At 51.3% G+C, this 19,436-nt stretch overlaps 1 protein-coding gene across 9 annotated transcripts in view; it reads right to left on the bottom strand.

Moving 5' to 3' along the window:
- The window catches only part of FMNL2 (formin like 2), a 122,924-nt gene that overhangs the window by 11,744 nt on the left and 91,744 nt on the right, over positions 1 to 19,436 (bottom strand). For 6 of the 9 annotated variants that reach the window (XM_064661744.1, XM_064661739.1, XM_064661741.1 and 3 more), the window contains 8 exons: positions 17,891 to 17,984; positions 10,825 to 10,899; positions 7,169 to 7,279; positions 5,898 to 6,047; positions 4,743 to 4,844; positions 3,368 to 3,674; positions 2,496 to 2,699; positions 1,270 to 1,290 (listed from right to left, as the gene is read on the bottom strand). In XM_064661744.1, coding sequence (XP_064517814.1) covers positions 1,270 to 1,290; positions 2,496 to 2,699; positions 3,368 to 3,674; positions 4,743 to 4,844; positions 5,898 to 6,047; positions 7,169 to 7,279; positions 10,825 to 10,899; positions 17,891 to 17,984 — 1,064 coding nt within the window. The remainder of the gene's footprint in view (positions 1 to 1,269; positions 1,291 to 2,495; positions 2,700 to 3,367; positions 3,675 to 4,742; positions 4,845 to 5,897; positions 6,048 to 7,168; positions 7,280 to 10,824; positions 10,900 to 17,890; positions 17,985 to 19,436) is intronic. The other 3 variants (XM_064661743.1, XM_064661746.1, XM_064661745.1) reach the window with 1 other exon arrangement.

The raw sequence follows: 19,436 nt of genomic DNA, 5'->3' as shown, positions 1-19,436 counted from the left end.
CCTGAGCTGCTTCAGGCCCAGCCTCTGCAGGCCTGGCCTAACCCTCAGAGGCTGTGAAAACTTCCCTAAAGGAAATATGGCAATAGTTTATTGCCACAAGCTGCCTGGATTGATTTAAAAGCCCAGGATTTATATTTAAACACCCCAGAAAAGGGAGAGAGTGGTTGAATTGAAGCCTGTCCTGCTGCTGGCAGAGCAGTGTCACACACCTCGGGAGCTGTGTCCCAAAACAGGTGACAAGAAGGGAAAAAAAGCCCCTTTCCCAAGGTTTTTGGGGAAACTGCATTGGGCAGAGCTGCTCCTCAGCAGGTTTGTGTTTCAGAGCCAAAGGGGTTGGGCTGCAGCACCTGGGATTTAACAGGGGTGAAGAAACCGGGGTTTAACTCCTGTGCTGTGCAAATGCAGTAAATTAAAGTAATTTAGGAACTTTACAGTCAATTAGGAACTTCAACAGAGGAGCTATGAAAATGAAGCCTGAAAATTAAACTTGATTACTCTCATTAATCTGTGAACAGAGGAGAAAAAGCAACATGGGAGCAATGAACCCAATCCCTTCCTATTCCTCTGTTCCTATTCCAATTCCAACAGGTCTGGAAGGTGAATAACGAATAAGTTCTGTAATTCAGTTCTGATTTCCTTGTACCTTGATGTAAACATCAAGTTGTTCCTTGCTACAAAATCAAGGTGCTCGTTAAAGTGCTCAATCAACCTTTTGCTCCTGAATTATTTAAAAGAGAAATTGTTTCTTTGCAAACATGAAACATAAACCCTGGTCCTTCCTCTCCAGTGCTGGGAACAAAGAGCCACGAGTGGATAACAGAGAACATCCACAATATTCCAGTGCATTTTGAGAATTAAAAGTATGCAAATGCAAGGCAGGAACACACGTGCTCATCTCCACCACACAGTTTTACTCTCTGCTCAATTAATGAGGTTACTTAAAATAATTCCTAAAGTAAATAAAAAAAGCTTTGAACACCCATAAAAAAACCATTTTCCGCTTGTGCATAAATTAGAATCTCATTAACTGCTCCTGGGTTATTCCAGGACAGGGAAGAAGCTGAAGCCTCGTGGGCCAGGTCCTGATGGAGCTCCAAATCCCTCCAGATTTCCCTTCCTCCTCCATTCCAGAGCTCTGGTGCCCAAATCCCCAGGGGTGGCACATCCCCAGGGCCTCCCCCTGCCCACTCCCACGAGTCCCTGGACACACACGGACACAGCACAGAGGGAAAAGCAGGAATAACAAATACTTAGCAGGGAGCAACCTACAGAAGAGCTTGATGGGCCCATCTTAGCAGGAGGCAGAGAGAACAGAGAAAACAGTGTTAGTGATGGGCAGAAAGGCAACATTTGTTATTCCCCGGACTCCCCTCACACCCAGAAGGTTCCCGCCCTAAAAACCCTCCTTCCTGAGGAGCCACTGCACCAGGAAAAGGCACTTGCACTCCCATTCCCAATCCTAACCCACTGAAGAACAGGATTTCCAGCTCCCCTGGCTCTGGGCATCTCACCCAGATGTGAGTGAGGAGCTGGGCCAGCCGGGCTTGGCCACTGCTCCCATCCCAAATTAACACCCAGGGATGTTGGGATAAGGCACCTCCTGTGCCCCCTGCAGCCCCCCCCAGCCACATCCAGCACCCCTTTCCCAAATCCCTCCAGAGGGATCAGCCCTCAGCAGGGTTGTGCCTTCTGTGCTTTATTTTTGTTTAATTCCCCCTGGGACCCTCTAGTTCCAGGATGCTTTGGGCCTTCAGAGGAAACTTTAAAGGCTGGAATACTTAATCAGACTTTTCTTCTTCAAAAAAAGCTCTTAATTAGAGCTCCTCAGTCTCTTTTTTTTTGGACTCATTATGTGCTCTTGAGGCTTCTGGTGACAGTCAGCATTTACTCACTGCCTGAGACACTTGGCACGTGCCAGAGAGTGACTAAAAACACCATTAAAGAAGGGCTGCAAATTGTTCTGCCTTCCAAAAAATCCCCCAAAATTTGCCTTTTTTTTTTTTTTGCACAGACTTTTCTTCTCAGAAGAAATGCAACCCATGGAGCTTCACGTTTCTTTCAAACCCACTTTCTGTCTGCTCAAAAGCCAAAACTGATCATGTTTAAAAAGCACTTTTGGCACGGGCTTTGTCTCACTGGAGAATCCAACTCTTCCAGACCAAACCAAAGCTGTCAGGCTGATAAATCACAGAACCACAGGATGGTTTGGGTTGGAAGGGACATTAAGGATTATCTCATCCCACCCCCTGCCACGGGCAGGGACACCTTCCACCAGCCCAGGTTGCTCCAAGCCCCGTCCAACCTGGCCTTGGACACTCCCAGGGATCCAGGGGCAGCCACAGCTTCTCTGGGCAACCCGGGAGAACCTTAAATGCTCTTTTCTTCCACAAACTCCTTGGTGTTACAGCAGTGATGGGATTTACTCAGGTGACTGAGCACTGAATTCCCCAAGGCTGTGCCCTGAGCCCCCCTTTGCCCCCACGTCAGAGCTTTACCTGCAAGGCCTGAGTTGAAGACCACGGTGGGAGAGGCCGTCCCGGGCAGGGGGGGAGCTGAGGGAGGGGGTGGTGGGGGCAGTGGGGCTGCTGGAGCCGTGTCCAGAGCCGGCCCTGGCAGAGGAGGAGGAGGAGGAGGCGGTGGGGGCGGCGGGGGGGGCGGCGGGGGAGGCGGCATCGGCACCGACACGGGGCCGTTGGGCACTGCGGGGGCAAGGGAGAACCAGGGGTCACCATGGACAGGGACTGGGACACCACGGGCACAGGGAGAGTCACAACATCCCCTCATCCCCCCACACATCCCTGTCCAACATCCCCTCATCCCCCCACACATCCCTGTCCAACATCCCCTCATCCCCCCACACATCCCTGTCCAACATCCCCTCATCCCCCCACACATCCCTGTCCAACATCCCCTCATCCCCCCACACATCCCTGTCCAACATCCCCTCATCCCCCCACACATCCCTGTCCAACATCCCCTCATCCCCCCACACATCCCTGTCCAACATCCCCTTATCCCCCCACACATCCCTGTCCAACATCCCCTTATCCCCCCACACATCCCTGTCCAACATCCCCTTATCCACCTACACATCCCTGCCCAACATCCCCTTATCCCCCCACACATCCCTGCCCAACATCCCCCCCCCACACACCCCTGTCCAACATCCCTTTATCCCCCCTTCCATCCCCTCTCCAACATCCCCCGATCCCCCCCTCTCCACCCTCCACTGGTTGGACCCTTTACTGAAGTCCTTTGGTGCATCAGCACAGGAGGAACCCCCTGCTGAAGAAGGTCCCATCTCTTCCATCCCCTGAAGGGCTCAGAACTGGATCCCACAGCCCCTGGATGCCCCACAGCTCCTCACCTGCCTCAGGAGTCCCTGCCATGGCAGGTAGGGGTGGTGGAGGTGGTGGCAATGGCACTGAGGATGCAGCTCCAGGTGTGCCAGGTGTCCCTGACACCTCTGACCCTGCTGGCACCATCCCAGAGGCCAGAGCCACGGGAAGGATGGAGATGTCCCCATCCCCTTTCTTCTGGATCTTGATGGTTCCCTGCTTCTCCAGCTCGTGGATCTTCTTCTCCAGCGTGGACTGGCGCTGGATGGCTTCTTCCTTCTCCTTCACCATCTTCCTCAAGGTGTGAACTTGGGTATTGGCATCTTTGTAGATCTCCTGGAATGACACAGAAACATGGAATTTGCACTCAGAATTCCAACTGCAGGATCAGAACAGCCTGACCCTGAATGTCACTGACACTGAGCTCTGACCAAACCACGTCTCCACTCGGTGTGTTCCCAAAGAGCCACCAAGGCTGTGCTGAGCCCTGGCAGAAACCTCCCCTGTGGACACCAACACCTGGGGGTGCAGAACTTCTCAGCACCTCCTTCTCATGCTGCCTCTCCTGTCTTGTGCTGCTCTTTGGCCCCTCAGGACAAGAAGGACACGGAGGGGCTGGAGCGTGTGCAGGGAAGGGAAGGGAGCTGGGAAGGGGCTGGAGCAGCAGGAGGGGCTGAGGGAGCTGGGGGGGGCTCAGCCTGGAGAAAAGGAGGCTCAGGGGGGACCTTCTGGCTCTGCAACCCCCTGACAGGAGGGGGGAGCCGGGGGGGGTCGGGCTCTGCTCCCAGGGAACAAGGGACAGGAGGAGAGGGAACAGCCTCAGGCTGTGTCAGGTTGGACATGAGGAATTTCTCCCTGGAAAGGGTGGTCAGGCCTTGGAAAGGGCTGCCCAGGGCAGGGGTGGAGTCCCCATCCCTGGAGGGATTTCAGAGCCCTGTGGATGTGGCACTTGGGGACAGGGGTCAGGGTGGCCTGGGCAGTGCTGAGGGATGGTTGGACTCGATCTTGGAGGGCTTTTCCAACCTAAATGATTCTGCAATTCCATGCCCTGTGAGCAGACAAAGGGAAGAAGCAGCACAGCTCCTGCTCTAGAGAGGAGGCTGTACCTGCACATACCCAGGGCAGACCCCCAGAAGGAACCCCAGAACCCCCAACCCTTGGGACCTCAAAAACCCCAAATGGAAACTCTCCAGCCCTGAGCAATAAGATGCCTTTGTCTCATTCCCTCATTTGCTGCCACACTCGCAGTTCCAGGTCCTTTGGAGTGCACACACAAGGAATTCCACCCCAAATCTGTCCCAGGTTCAAATTTGGCAGCCAAGAGAAGTCACTGCCCCAGACCCATCACCTCCCCCAGCCCAGGAGCTCCCTGGATCCAGGCAGAGCCTCCCCCATCCCACTCACCCGGATCACATCCAGTTCTTTGTTCCTTTGCATAAGTTGCTTTTCCAGTTCCACAATCTTGGCCATGGCCTCGTTCTCCGTATCCTGGAGTTTTTCAGATAACTGTCAATCCAAAGAGGAATAGATTAATTAAGTGGAAAACTGTAGTTTGATCCATCAAAACATCAGGACACTTGTTGGAGCAGTGGGACATGGTTATTACGGATATTCAACCAAATCCTGAGGCCTTCCTTTGGAAATAAAAAGGGTTCCTGCCTGAGATGAGGGACATCACGTGCCCCACTGAAGGTTCCTGTGATGAATGTCACCCCTCAGCTGTGATCAGCAGGTGCCTGGCTGGACCATCACTACAGGCCTGTCCAGACAAGAAAGTCTATTCTGCAATAAAGCTCTTAAATGTAATTCCTTTATTCCTCCCTGGGAGGGTGGGGAGGCCCTGGCCCAGGTTGGGCAGAGAAGCTGTGGCTGCCCCTGGATCCCTGGAAGTGTCCAAGGCCAGGTTGGAGCAACCTGGGCTGGTGGAAGGTGTCCCTGCCCATGGCAGGGTGTGGAACTGGATGACCTTTAAGGTCCCTTCCCACCCAAACCATTCCATGATTCTGTGACACCTCAGAGGGGCAAAGTGTTTAAAACCATATTTATTCTAAGTAATACAGGAGTGGTGAGAGAATGGAGATCATTTGATGGTTTTTTTACAGTCTGGAAAACCACTTTTTTATTATTTTCAAAAAGCCAAGCCACATGCCCTGGACTGGAGGAACTGACCCCAGAGTTTGGGAGAGCAAAGTGTGAGCAGACACTGAACTGAGCAAACCCTGAGGGTCCCCACAACCCTATTTTTCAGCCCCTTCCCTTCTGAGCCCAGCAATGTGTCCAAGGCCCAGCCAGGAGGGTTTTCTGCTCTATTTAGGTCCTGCCCTGCTGAGGAATTGGGAATTTCGATGTAAATCAGCATTCTCAGCTCCTGAGACAACTCCTGTGCCAAGTGACTCCATCTGGAACAACCAACATCTGAACATCCCCCAATCCAGAGGCACAGCAGTCCCAGGGTTTTTCCAGCCTCACTCCAGAGGCTGTGGCCCTGCACTGCCTGTGCTCCCACCTCCCAGAACATCCCTCTGAGCTGAGCCCAAGGTGCCCAGGTGTGGTACTAACATGAGAAATGTTCTCTTCCAGTTCCTCCACCCTCTCCAGGGCCGCGTTCTTGGTTTCGGCGTCTTCCAGCAAAGCTCCCACGTCGAACACGTTGTCCAGGTAGGCCTGGATCTGCACCTGGAGCTTGTCACTCTCCGTGTGCTTCAGCTTCTGCAAAGCCAAGGGGACAAAGGTGGCACTGGGAATTGGCAGCGGGCTGGGAGGGCAGGGGGAGCTCGGGCCACCTCCCCCACCCAGGAAAACACATGGGATTTGAATGTTATCTGGGGTCACAAGTGATAAACAGTCAGTTTTTGAAGACCAAACATCCAGAGCTTCCAAATGAAGCCAAGCAGCGCCTTATCGTCTGTTCTAGAGGATATTATGGCTTTCCTGCCCATGGCAGGGAGTTGGAACTGGATGATCCTTAAGGTCTTCCAACCCAAACAATTCTGGCATTCCATGATTTCCTCCGTGGTTTCTTGGCAAGGCTCTGTCTGGTCCCCCAAGGACTGCAGGGCTTGTGCCACCCCCAGAGTCCAAACACACGTGTGGTGGGTGCTGCCATGTCCAAAAACACCTTGCAGACCCCAAAGTCCCTCCCTCTTGAGTAGAAATCAGCAGGGACAAGTCAACACAAGCACTGTTTTCCTGGGTGTGTTCCCAAAAGCAGGGACAGGGAGAAAAATGGTGCCCAGGGAAGTGTGGCTGCCCCTGGATCCCTGGAAGTGCCCAAGGCCAGGTTGGACAGGCCTTGGAGCAACCTGGGCTGGTGGAAGGTGTCCCTGCCCAGGGCAGGGGTGGAATGGGATGGGCTTTAAAGGTCCCTTCCCACCCAAACCAGCCTGTGATTCCATGAAAAACAGATAAAGGGAAACAAAAGCAGCTTCCTTCTGAAACCCAGCATTTCCCACAGGACACCAGAGCCCGTCTGGCTGCCAGGGAAAACCCAAAGGAGAGATTTTCCACCCCTGGAGACAGAAGGAGCCCTGGCAGCACCTGAGCCAGGGCCAACCTGAGGCCAGCAGCCCTGAGGGACGTGGCAGGGCGAGGGTGACTGTGGTTCATCCTCCCTTTGTTATAAGCAGAGCTCCACATTTAGCTCCAGGCTGTAATTCCAGTTGGCTGCAGCCCAATTCCCTCCCGCCGGGACGCTCCAGTCACAGCCCCCCTGGAACAGCCAGGACACAGCCTTGGGAGCAGGGACTGTGGGACAACAGCTCTGGGGTGAGGGGTTTGGGGGGTTCAGGGCTGGGGCTGTGTTGGAGGGGGCAGATCTGGGTGGGACTCACATCCAAGTACTCGTCCAGGCCCAGCTTGGTGAACTCGTACTGCAGGTGCACTCGGAAGTTCATGTCCTCCACGGAGTGCACCACGATGTTGATGAACTGCATGCAGGCCACCTGCAAGGACAACACAGAGTGACCCCCAGCTGGCCCCACAGCCCCACACCGGGGTCGGAACAGGTTTTCCAGGACCAGGATCAGAGCGGGATCTCCAGGGCCGGACATGGCCACGACCACGTTTCCTTGTGGTTACTCCGAGGGGAAAACCTCGAGCTGCTGTTCTGAAAGGGTTTATTTCCAAGGCAGTGCTTGGATTTTGTCTGCTGGGATGAAGGGAAACGTGAGTTCCAGGAATTGAGTCATGTCTCCAGGCCACCTTCCCGGCGTGCCGGTGAGCGGGAACGCTGCCCCTGCCAGCTCCCAGGGCCAGAGCAGACATCACACGAGCTCTAAAGAAAACAATGTTGTTCCTCCAACTGCCTGGAAAAGTGAGATTAATGTGGGGACTGGAACCCCCAGTTCAGGAAACGGGACTCGCACAAAAGGCGCTTTGTTGGGTGCCCAAAGCACGTTCCCAAAGCTGTGGGTTGAGGATCAGATCACTGGAATTGGCATCCACACATGTCCCAGCACAGCCAAAGGAAGGCAAAGGCTCTTCCTTTCCAAGAAAACCTGTGGAGCGGAAGGAATTGGGGTAGAAACCCCAAAAAGTTTGTCCTTCCCCTGAATGTAAGGCCAGGCCTCGTCCTGCTCTGCACAGGCACCCCCAGCCCTCTCCCAGCTCCCTGGGGATCATCCATCACCCTCTGAGCTGCCCCAAGGCAGGGTTTGCCTCATCCTTGCTGGGTTTCTCAAGGACATAACCTCATCCTGTGAGCAATGCTGCAACAGGGATAATTCCAGCTTCCCAACAGCCCCCGGGACACCTCTTGGATCTCCAGAAGGAACCTGAGGTGGCAAAAATCAAAACAACCTGAAAAGCCTCCAGGAGACCCCACAGCTCTGGGGCATTTGGTGGGAAGAAAGAAGTGAAGGCCCCCACTGGATGACCAGTTTGGTACTGGAACTTGGCCAGTTCCCTGTGATCTGGCCCACAGGATAAACTCAAGGGGGCAGATCTGCCCTGTGATCCCTGGGCTGGTTGGGGTGTCCCGAGCTGCTCCTTCCAGCTGCAGCTCCCAGAAATCACTGGGATGCCATAAAACGTTCCCAGCCAAACTGTCCCAGCTTTGGAGGAACTGGGACCACAAGGACACTCCAAAGGTCACTCAACAGCTCCACTGGATTCCCTGCTAGGCCCTGACCAGCTTTGACAACTCTGTGCTCCAAAATCACTTCAATAGGGTTGTGAGACTGGTAAGAGGGACAAAACCAAGGAACAGAAGAAGAAGGATGGTCTAAAAACTCATCCAGGAGCTCCTGGAATGGACCATTCGCAGCCCTTGGTGTGTCCCCATCTCCTACAGGAACAACCCCATCCCTGCTCCTGGAAACCTCAATCCAGGTTCCAATCCATGCTCCTGGAAACCTCAATCCAGGTTCCAATCCATGTTCCTGGAAATCTAAATCCAGGTTCCAATCCATGCTCCTGGAAACCCAAATCCAGGTTCCAATCCATGCTCCTGGAAATCTAAATCCAGGTTCCAATCCATGCTCCTGGAAACCTAAGCTGAGGTTTCAAGCCTTTTCAGGACCCTTTCCAGCTGCTGTGGTGGACCCTGGTTCCTCCCAGTGCTGCTCCCAGCCTTCTCCAGCTGATCCCTGCTGTCCTGTGCCTCCCCCAGAGCCAAACTCCCCTATCCAAGGGTGCTTTTGTGATCTTTGCTGTGGCTCTCACAACATCAGGGCCAAATTCTCATTTCCTTTCCCAAATCCTTACATACACAACTAAGGAATTTCTCCTCCAGCTCCAGGCTGGTCCTACACTCCAGACTGTGGCTGGTGGAGCAGCCCAAAGATGCAGATTTTGTTTATATTTGGGCAAGTCCTAAAAAAAACATATTCATCCTTTTTCAAGAAAATCTCAGTGCAATTTTCAGCCTATGAGAGGAGGGAATTTTCTTCCAGGCTGCCCACATGGATGCTGAATATTCCCAGCTCTCCAGGCTTGTATGGACACTCACATGCAGATTCCCTGTTACATCCTTACAATACATCATTTAACATCTTAAATGAAGGTGATGATGATGATGGAACAAGAGGAAATGGTCTCAAGTTGCTCCAGGGGAGGTTTAGGTTGGATTTAAGGGAAATTTTCTCCATGGAAAGGGTTGTCCAGCCCTGGCACAGCTGCCCAGGGCAGTGGTGAGTTCCCATCCCTGGAGGGATTTCAAAGCCCTGTGGATGTGGCACTTGGGGACACGGGTCAGTGGTGGCCTTGGCAGTGCTGGGGAGTGGCCTGAGAGGGTTTTTCCAACCCAGATGATTCTGGGATTCTCTAACAGATGATTTCTTTCCCTAAAAAGTGGACAAACCCACACTTCCAGTGAGGTGGTTCAGGCTGCTTCCCTCCCACTCCCCAAATTCCATCATCCCTCCCAGTGAGCATGGAAAAAAATGACTGAGAGTTGGGATTTCAGGACTGAGAAATCTTTCTGTTATATTACAGACTAAATACTCCATGTTTTCTGTGCCCACCAACCTGTCCTTGCAGGGACACTGATGCAGGAATAAGGAACAAACCCAATGCAATGTGTCAGAGTTACTGAGAGCAGCTGTTAATTGGAGTTAAAATGCAGGGATCACTGTAATATTCTCTTTTTCTTTTTAAATCCAAGAAATCTGCCATCCTGGCTCACTCACACCACCTCCTTTTTATCCTGCTGTCCCCCTGGAAGCCACGGACACAGAGCATTCAAAGCCTGGAGGAAACACCCCAGCGGGTGCTCTGACACCTAATTCTTGGCAGAAAAAGATCTTTAACACAAAGCTCAGCCCTGAAATGGTTTAAAGCATCACAGATGGTTCACAGAGGCCTCAGAAAACCAGCTGGGGTGGGAATTCCTCCTGCTCTGCTCCCACTTCAGGCCGGGCCCACACGGGATCCAAGCCCTGAGCAGGAGCAGCGCAAGGGAGATTTTCCCTGATTAAATATATAAGACTTTAATTTCTCCCATTTCTCACACAAGCACAAGTTAAAAAACCAGATATAGAGGTATTTTTGGTAGCAGACACATCCTCCCTGCCACAGCCTCCCACGTGGTGCCAACGTGCTGGTGCCTGTGCCAGCCAGAGCTTCCCCTCTCCCTGTTCCCTCTCTGTGCTCCAGGGGAAGTGGGTTTGGTGAAAGAATCATGCAGATGCACACTGAGGAACCAAAAGTGGTGCAAGCCACTGCTATATTTATCAGCAGATAAGGACAGGCAGCAGCTGGAGGGAGTCTCTCCCACACTTCCCTGTCTGGGGCTCCCAGGATTTTGGCACAGGGACAGAACTGGATGTTGCAGAAGCTGCTGTGAAAGAGCACAAAGGGCCACTTCCCTCTTACCTTCGCTGTGGCACAAGGCACTTCGGGAGGAAAAGTGAATGGGCAGCTAAAAATGAAAGGCATTTGGAACATAAATCATTGGGCTGTGGTGTTTTAGGCCCAGGATCAGGAGGCAGACACAGCTCAGGCACAGGAAACTCTGGAATGAGACCTGCTGAGGGTCAATCCCACTCACCATGAAGTCTATGTTGTTGTCCTCGTTTCTGAAGTGCTCCATGAGCTTCTCGAAGCGCTGCTTCTCCCCACACACCTACAAAAAACAAGCACCACACCTTTGGTCAAGCACAGCTTGGGTAAAAAAACCCCAAACATTAAAAATGCAGATTTTTCTGCTCGTTTAAAACCCCTTTGTCCAGGTTGAAAATATTCTTCGTCAAAAAAATCCAGCTGAACAATTCTCTGTCAACACCTGCAGTGCGAGTCTGAGGAGTCAGGTACAATTATTATACAGATACAATCATAAAATAGCTCTTTATGGGTCTTTTCCCCTCACAAATTTCATCATTCTGAGTGTAAGAGTTGCACCAGGCCACGCCACAGGGAAGGCTCAGCCTCTCTCCTGGCTCTTCACTGTAATATCATATAATTAGGAAGAAAAGCAAATTACAGGGAAGACAAAGGGAAAATTATCCCTGGCTAAACAAGGAGTGAAAATACATCAGTGTAACAATCAGGGTTGCAGAGCTGTAGCACGGGCTGCTGGCAGGAAACAAAAGCAATCTGGGGGAGAAAGAAGATCTAAGATAAAGCAGCTCTCAGGATATTGTTGAAATCTTAATATTCCCAGTAGCTCCTCTGGCTCAGTCCTGCTTCCCCCAGCACACAAATGATCTGCAGTAATCCCCAAAAAGCCACAAAAGAGTCAATAAGTTTGGGAAGGACACTTCCCATCTCTCTAAGTGTTCGAGGAGCCCCCTGGTTTAATGGAAGGTGTCCTGCCCATGGCAGGAGGTTTAAGCTTCCCTGTTTTCAGAGGGACAGAAGCAGCTCTGTTTTCACCTTAAAGGTCCTGGAAAAACAGATTCCAGTCATCTAGAGGAGTGAAAGTTCCCTTCTGCTGAGGAACAGAACCCTTGGTGAGCCCTTGGCTTGCTGAAGTTGCATTTCAGTGTCTCCAGCTGAACCTTGAAGCCTCACCAGGTAAAATAAACCCTCAAACAACAAAGCATGAACCTCATGAAAAACAAATTACACTTGTTGCTCAAGCAAATTATCCTGATTTTAAACCCAAAGGACTCATCTCTCTCTGCAGGCCACGGCATGAAAGTGAAGCATTAAACACTTTTCCATGGGCTGCTCCACTAAAACCCAAAAAAACACACATTAAGGTCTAAAATAGAGCAAACCAGACCCACTCTGGGATGGAGGAATACTCTGATGAAGCACAAATGACCTGTCTGATGGGATCTCAGGAAAAGGCTGGGGGAGTTTGGAGATCACCACCCTCCTGGTTGTGAATCTCCAGTCTAATCCCAGGCCTTTCTTCAGGAGCAATCCTTGGAAAGCCTCCCTGCAGCATCAGGAATGGCCTTGCTGGGAGATCAAAGCCCAAACCCCCCCACACCTCATTGATGGTCAGAGCAGCTCCAAGCAAAACCCAGGGCAAGGGATGTGGCCAAGTTTCAGGAAGCCCCTGGCAGTGCAGGGATCAAAGGCAGCAGCTGCTCCATGGGATCACTGGATCTGGGAGGCGTGGGCTGGGCTGGATCCAACCCCTGCTCCACGCAAACCCCAGGAACCCTCTCCTTCATCACTCTTTAATTGCTCTGTGTTATATCCCACACAGTTTTTCCCTGCTGGAGCAACCTGGGCTAGTGGAAGGTGTCCCTGGCCATGGCAGGGGGGGGAATGGGGTGGGATTAAAAGTCCCTTCCAACCCAAAGCAGTCTGGGATTCCACGACTTCTCTTGTACCCACGTCACAAAAAACGGAGCCGATTTAACCAAAACCCAGGACTGTGGAACCAAACAGAACAATGGTGCATCTGATCCCTCACCAGTAAAGCCAGAAGGACTGATTTCTGGGAAATCTAATGCAAACCATTCCACAGGGATGAGAAAAGCTGACACAAACAACTCGGAGCCATTTAGGGCTGACTAATTAAACCAGGAGCAACCCAGAGCGCCCTGGCAGAGCAGATCCCGGGCTGGAGCAGCCCTGGCTGGCTGGGATACAGCAGCTGAGGAAGAGGAAAAGCAACAACCACCTGTGGCTTTCGGTGGCTGCTCCCAGATAGTGGAGATGAGTCAGGGCTGGGCCGTGTGTGTTTGAGGAGGCAGCAGAACTGACTTTCACGAAATGATATAATTTATCCTGGAAGATTAAAGAGAGTGAAATCGGAGCTGGAGCCTCCAGCCTGAAGACTGGCCCAAAGCCAAGGAGAATGCTGAAATCAAATCCCACCACATAAAACCATATGTTGCCATTTCTATTGGAATAAATTCCCGAGGCCTGTCATTTGGAAGCACGGCTGGGCCGAGGAGAGGCAGAGCTTTCTTTTATTGGCTTTATTCTGTGTAAGAAGCGAGATTAAACGAGTCACCACAGCTATAAAAACCCTGTGTCTCTGCTTGGGCTGTGAAAAAGCCCACTTTAGGTCCCATTAAGCCCACGTCATTCTGGAAGAACAATGTGGCTTTATGGAAAGCCACCCACGGAAGGTCCTTTCTCCGGGTGCTAACGAAGGAAATCCAGCCCGGATCCGTTACAAAGCCACGACACAATCCCGTAAGGAAGCAAAAGGATCTGTTATGAAAAATTCCATGAGGATTGCACCCATATCCACCTGGCAGTGGTCACACAGTTCCCATCCAGACCACCCAAGAGCAAAGCTCAACTACGACGACCCTCGCGCTGTTCCCGCTCTCGGGGCCGGATCACTGGAAGCTGCTCCAGAATCACGGAATGGTTTGAGGGGGAAAGGACCCTAAAGCCCATCTCATTCCAATGGGCAGGGACACCTTCCACTATCCTAATCTGCTCCAAGCCCCGTCCAACCTGACCTTGGACACTTCCAGGGATCCAGGGGAGTCCACAACCCCTCTGGGCACCTCGAACAGCAACCTGGGCAGGGAGCAGCAGACAAGGGGATTTGGGAAAACTGAAGATATTTTCACATGCAGTGTCAGGCAGAAGGTGAAACCCCGGGCTGGTAGAAGCACATCCATCACCCTCCCACCTCAGACACTCATCTCACACCACCACCTCAAGTTTGCTGGAGAATGGAGCTTGTAACTAAATGTCACCACAAGCAGAGCCAGCGTGTTCCACATGGAGAGGGCAGTGAATCCAGGCAGGATTTCTGAGACACAGCTGTCAGACTGTGAACTCCTCCACATCTGGAGGACTGTCCCACTACAAGGAGGAATGGCCTTAAGGTGAAGGAGGGCAGGGTTAGATGGGATGTTGGGAAGGAATTCCTGGCTGGGAGGGTGGGGAGGCCCTGGCCCAGGTTGGGCAGAGAAGCTGTGGCTGCCCCTGGATCCCTGGAAGTGTCCAAGGGCAGGCTGGATGGGGCTTGGAGCAACCTGGGAGAGTGGAAGGTGTCCCTGCCCATGGCAGGAGGTGGGATGGGATGAGTTTTAAGGTCCTTTCCACTCAGGAAACACCTGGTGGTCCCAAACTCCAGGCAGAAAATGAAACCCTGTGGTTGCAGTTCCCTCGAGGTGAACTCAGCACCCCAAGGCAGGAAAACCACCCTCTGATGGAGCAAATTTAAAACACCTGAACTATAGGAGAGGCTTTGCAATACAAGACACGTTCTGTCAGTGCCACTGTTAAAATGACCCCCCCAAAGGCTGTTTTAAGCTTCTCCTCCTCCTCCAGTTACTCCTGGAGTCCTCCAAGAGAGAGAGGCAGAGCAAACACAGAGCAGGAGGACAAACCCAGCCCATACAGGGTGTGCTGTCACACACAGCCTGATGGATCTGCAGCCCAAAAATCCCTGGGAGCCTTTGTGCCCCCTTCTCCTGTCTGTGCCCCTTTGTCCAGCAGCACAATGCTGGCTTTCTGTCCCCCACAAGAGCCCAGTGTGAGCAGCAGCTCCCACCGCCGGCCCACGACCCTCCACAGGGACACTTTGTTTGCCTTCCCCGTGCTGACATTCCTGCACTTTGCAGGAGAACAAAAAAATCTGTTTTCCCATTAAGTTTCTGGTCAAGCAAACAGTTATTTAATACTTACTAGGTTAAAATACCTTTTTTACTTCTCCACAGCAGGGTTAAGTCACTCTCAAAAGCCAACAAACAACAACTGCATTTACATTTTCCAGCACTTTGCAAAGAGCTTCTTCCAGCACAGGTTATTCTGCTGGTCCACAAGGATAACTCAGAAGTGCTGTTTGCAGTGCTGCCATTCATTATTCCAGCAGGGAGATCTGACTCTGGATTAAGCCCTGTGGAAGGCAAGGCCTGGACAATCTTGGCTCCCTTCAGTGTCATGAAAGCTGATGGAGGGGCATGATGGGGTTTGTGTGCAGGGCCCCCACCTTCCAGCTCCCTGCCCAACTCCCAAGCATCCAGACACCTCTGAGGGCTCAGAATTCATGGCCATAACCAGGTGATGTGTGAGAGGATTGAGATTCTCCTCACCTGTCAAGGATTCAAGAGCAGCAAATGTCCAGAGAAGTTGGGGCTGCCCCATCCCTGGAAGTATCCAGGTTGCTCCAAGCCCCATCCAACCTGGCCTTGGACACTCCCAGGGATCCAGGGGCAGCCACAGCCTCTCTGGGCAACCTGGGCCAGGGCCTCCCCACCCTCACAGGGAAGAAATTCTTCCAGATATCCAAGCTAAATTTCCCCTCTTCCAGTTTGACCCCATTCCCTGTGTCCTGCCACTGCAGTTCCTGATGACCATCCCTCTCTGTATTCCTTGGGGGCCCTTCAGATACCAGAAGGGGCTCTGAGGTCTCCATTTGCAACTGAAAAATCTCCCTTGACAAGAACCAAACCCTGCCCTCGTTTCCATCAGAGCAAAGCTCAAAGCTTGATGAACCATCTGATGTTCACCCCCATGGAAACGAGAGCAGAACTTGGTGCTAAACATCCTGTTTTCCCTCCTGACTTTATTAGATTTCATTAGGCAGGAGTTCAGCTTCCTTTTGAAGTTGTTTCATGGCAAAGAGATGGAGTGGCAGAGATCTAATTCAATAAGTCAAATCTGCCCTAAATAGGCATGAAAGAACCGTGGTAGCCCTGAACTGCAGAGCTGCAGCAGCCACACAAAGATTATGGAGCTCACAGCAATTTGAATTGGATGTGCAGGGCTGGAAAGCCAAGCCTGGGCACTTGACTTGTCAGCAACTCGAGGGGTTTATAAAATAAAAGTGAAAACTTGAAACCATTCCTGAAAACTTGCCCAGGAGGAAGGTGGAAAACAACAGCACAGAGCAAGAAATAAGCAGCATAACTGGGTAAAAAGGGCAGCTAAATGCAGAACTGGGGAATGAAAGAGCAGTTAAATGCAGAACTGAGGAAGAGAAGAGCATCCAAATGCAGAATTGAGGAAGAAAAGAGCATCTAAATGTAGAATTGAGAAAGAGAAGAGCATCCAAATGCAGAACTGAGGAAGGTAAATCCCCTCCCTGACCTCACTTAACCTGCACAGCCGACAGTTCCACCATCACTTGCTCAGACCCCAAAGCAATGGAATAAATAACTAATTCCACACAAACTGAATGGGTTCCATGGGAATATTGTCTCAGCAGGAGATGACAGAGCACCTGGAAGGACATGAAGGAGCAAAACCTTGACTGAGGATGTCAGGAAGGTAAGAAAGCACCTGGGGTTTCCACACCCTGCCCTGGGAAGTGTCCAATGAGCCTCACAGACCATCCCAACCAGTGGGATTTGGCTGCAGCCACTACTTATCCCCAGTCCCTCCCTGCTGAGCCCTATTCCTTCCCTAACAGAGCAGGAAAACCCAGGAGAATTTAACCCTGAACTAACAACGTTGTGGTCTGCACATTTACAGAGTTTTTCCCCCACTGCAAGCCCTTCTCTCAAATTGTTCTTCACAACAATCCCACTGCATTTGCCTCCTGATCCCTTGGGTTCCCAAAGGTGCAAACAAAGACATGACACGACACAGATGAACCAAGGGAAGACCCAAACCATAATTCCCAGTTTTTGCCTACACTGAAGGTCCCCAGACCTTTCCCCAGTTCCCATTTTCTGAGTGTCCCTCCCACTGGTGTCACCCCAAGCCAGGCTCTCTCTGTGGTCACACACTTCCAACCCAACTTCCACTTCCCAGCAGTGCTGTTCCCATTCCCTCTGTCCTCAGGACAACCTTCCCACACCCAGGACAGGCCTGGACCTGCACAGAGCTGAGCTTTCCACAACAGGCCCACGCTGGAGGTCGCTCAAACCTTTTGCTCTGGGTGATGTTGAGCACCTCCAAAATTCCCTCATTTATCTACAACATGCAAATCCTTCCGAGGTCAGAAATTATTCCCCAAACACAAAACATCAAAAAATTACCAACTTGGCTCCTGGATCATCTGCATTAACCCACTCACAGCTTCAAGGAAACACACCCTGTGTCCAGTTGGGACTCATCAAATCCAACAATTCTGGAGCTGGGAAGTCTAATTTATTCCTTTTTAATTTGATATTAACCCCACACATATAGTCAATATCCAAAGGAAACTAAGACAGCAGCATTCTAGGACTTGCTTCCCCCTCCCAGTGCTTCCAAACCTTCACACAATATTCCCAAATCCTTTTAATCACTGTGTGCAAACTGGAAAATACACCTATAAATGACACCTGAGCCAACTGGAATTCCTGGATGAATTCCAGCAGTCACTGTGACTGACAGAGACTTGATTCTGTAATTTCTACACAGACAAAATTCCCACTGAGGGTAAATCCGGGAACTTTGTGTTTCAAGGGCCTGTGGAAATGGCTTTGGAAACAGGAGATCTAACCTAGCATTCCTGGTTGTTCCAGAGACAGAGCAACTGGAGTCAAGCTTTCAAAATGTCCTAAAACGATGGGACATCATTTGACTGAGCAAAGGGAGCTCAAATTCCCAGCCTGGATTCACCCTGCTGGAGTTACAGCTCTTCCCCACAGACACGAAAACCATGGAATGGTCACCAGGGAGCTGCTCTGCACCTCCAAGGAAAGCCTGTAGTTCATGGAAAATCCTGACTCCAGGGAATTTAGCTGGATAAGAAAGCTCCAGGCAATAATCAGAGAGGGAATAACACCCAAATCAAATGAGTTGGGCCAAGGTACCTCCTTGAAGTTATCAAAGGCCGACAGGATGATCTCGTGTCCCCCTCGGACGAGGCAAACGGCTGCCAAGAGTTCCAGGACGAGGGCCTTTGTCCTGTGGAGAGAGGAAAAGGTGGCACTCAGTGACCAGCACCTGCTTCCAAACCTGTGGGAGAATGTGGGAGATGGAGCTTCATCCCCTGTGCTTTTAATCCCCTTGAATCAATAACCCTGCCGAGTGTCCCTGATCCAGGGAATTCGGCCTCTCCCGGGATCATGCACTTCTCCCCCTGTTTAATGCTGCTCAAACCATGCAGGAATTGAAACCACAACTCAGAAACTCAAGCAAAAAGGCAGTTGCAGAACTCTGGGAAAGGCAGATCACTGACAGCTCCTACTCCTGGAGAACTCCCTGCACACACCCGGGGGAGGCAGATTCCCACCCCCCAACTGGCCTCCTCTGATCCCACTTTTTAAGAGGAGTGCACATAATTCCAATCTGCATTTTTCCTGGTACAAATCTGAATCATTCTCTGTGTTATTCAGAGCCACACACACAGAGTTCACTGCAGGAACACAGGATGCCTCAGCACGTCCTTCTCCCTAGAAATCAGAAATCAATCTGCCACAGAGAGAAAACACCAGATCACTGAGAGAAAACCATGCAGCAAACTGGGTGTTACCCTAAGGAAAATAATCCACAGTATTTCCTTACGGGATTCGTGGAAAGCAAAAGATTTCCTGGCCAGCTGAGCTCTGAGCAGAGTCAAACCATGCAGACACATAAAATTAGTCTCATGCCAAAGCAGAGTCTCAAACCAGATGTTACAGAACAAGAAATACCTTTTGGCTTTCAAAGGGTCAGGGTTATCTTTGGGAACCACATAAAATGTTCACTTCCCTAGGAAATTTTAAACGGGTCATGTTCAAGGCTGACTCATCCAGGGGGGTTCTGTCAGACAGGATCAAGGAGCTCTGGTGTGGATCTTCAGGAATATCCCAGCCCAGGGGGGGTTGGGAGGGGCTGTGGGGGCGGGGAGAGGGGATCTCTGGGATCAGAGGGATTCCAGAGGTGCAATGGGGACAAGAGAGGACAGTTCCAGCTGTGTCTGTGGGATCCATTTGGGAAGAACCAGGAGATGGAGTCCCCCCAGTCCCTCTCCACCTGCTGCCCACTCAGCCCCACAGTGGGAATGGGATCAGCTTCACATCCCATTCCCAGAGCTGCTGCTTCCCCTTGGCACATCTCACCCACCCTAAGCACTCAAACCTCTGGATTCTTCAATTATGGGGCTGAACCAAACACAGACTGGGGTTTTGAACAGCACTAACACCCAGTTTTGTCCTCAGACTATTTCAGTCACATTTTAAAGCAACGTTTTTAGAAACAGAAATCGAAATAACCCCCGTGTTTCAAAACTGAAAACTGGGGTTGTCCCTCGACCACCTGATTTCCAGGCACAAAAGTGATTAAAAAGTGATTTAAAAATAATAAACTTCCCATGTCCTTCCTATTTATCTGTGCATGTGTTTGCTGACTTAGGGCTGACTTCAAGAAAGGAAGGAT

The sequence above is a fragment of the Pseudopipra pipra genome, chromosome 7 (assembly GCF_036250125.1).
Source record: "Pseudopipra pipra isolate bDixPip1 chromosome 7, bDixPip1.hap1, whole genome shotgun sequence".
Lineage (NCBI taxonomy): Eukaryota > Metazoa > Chordata > Aves > Passeriformes > Pipridae > Pseudopipra > Pseudopipra pipra.
Note: the sequence above shows the minus strand (reverse complement) of the source record. Positions and strands in the feature narration are given on the sequence as shown.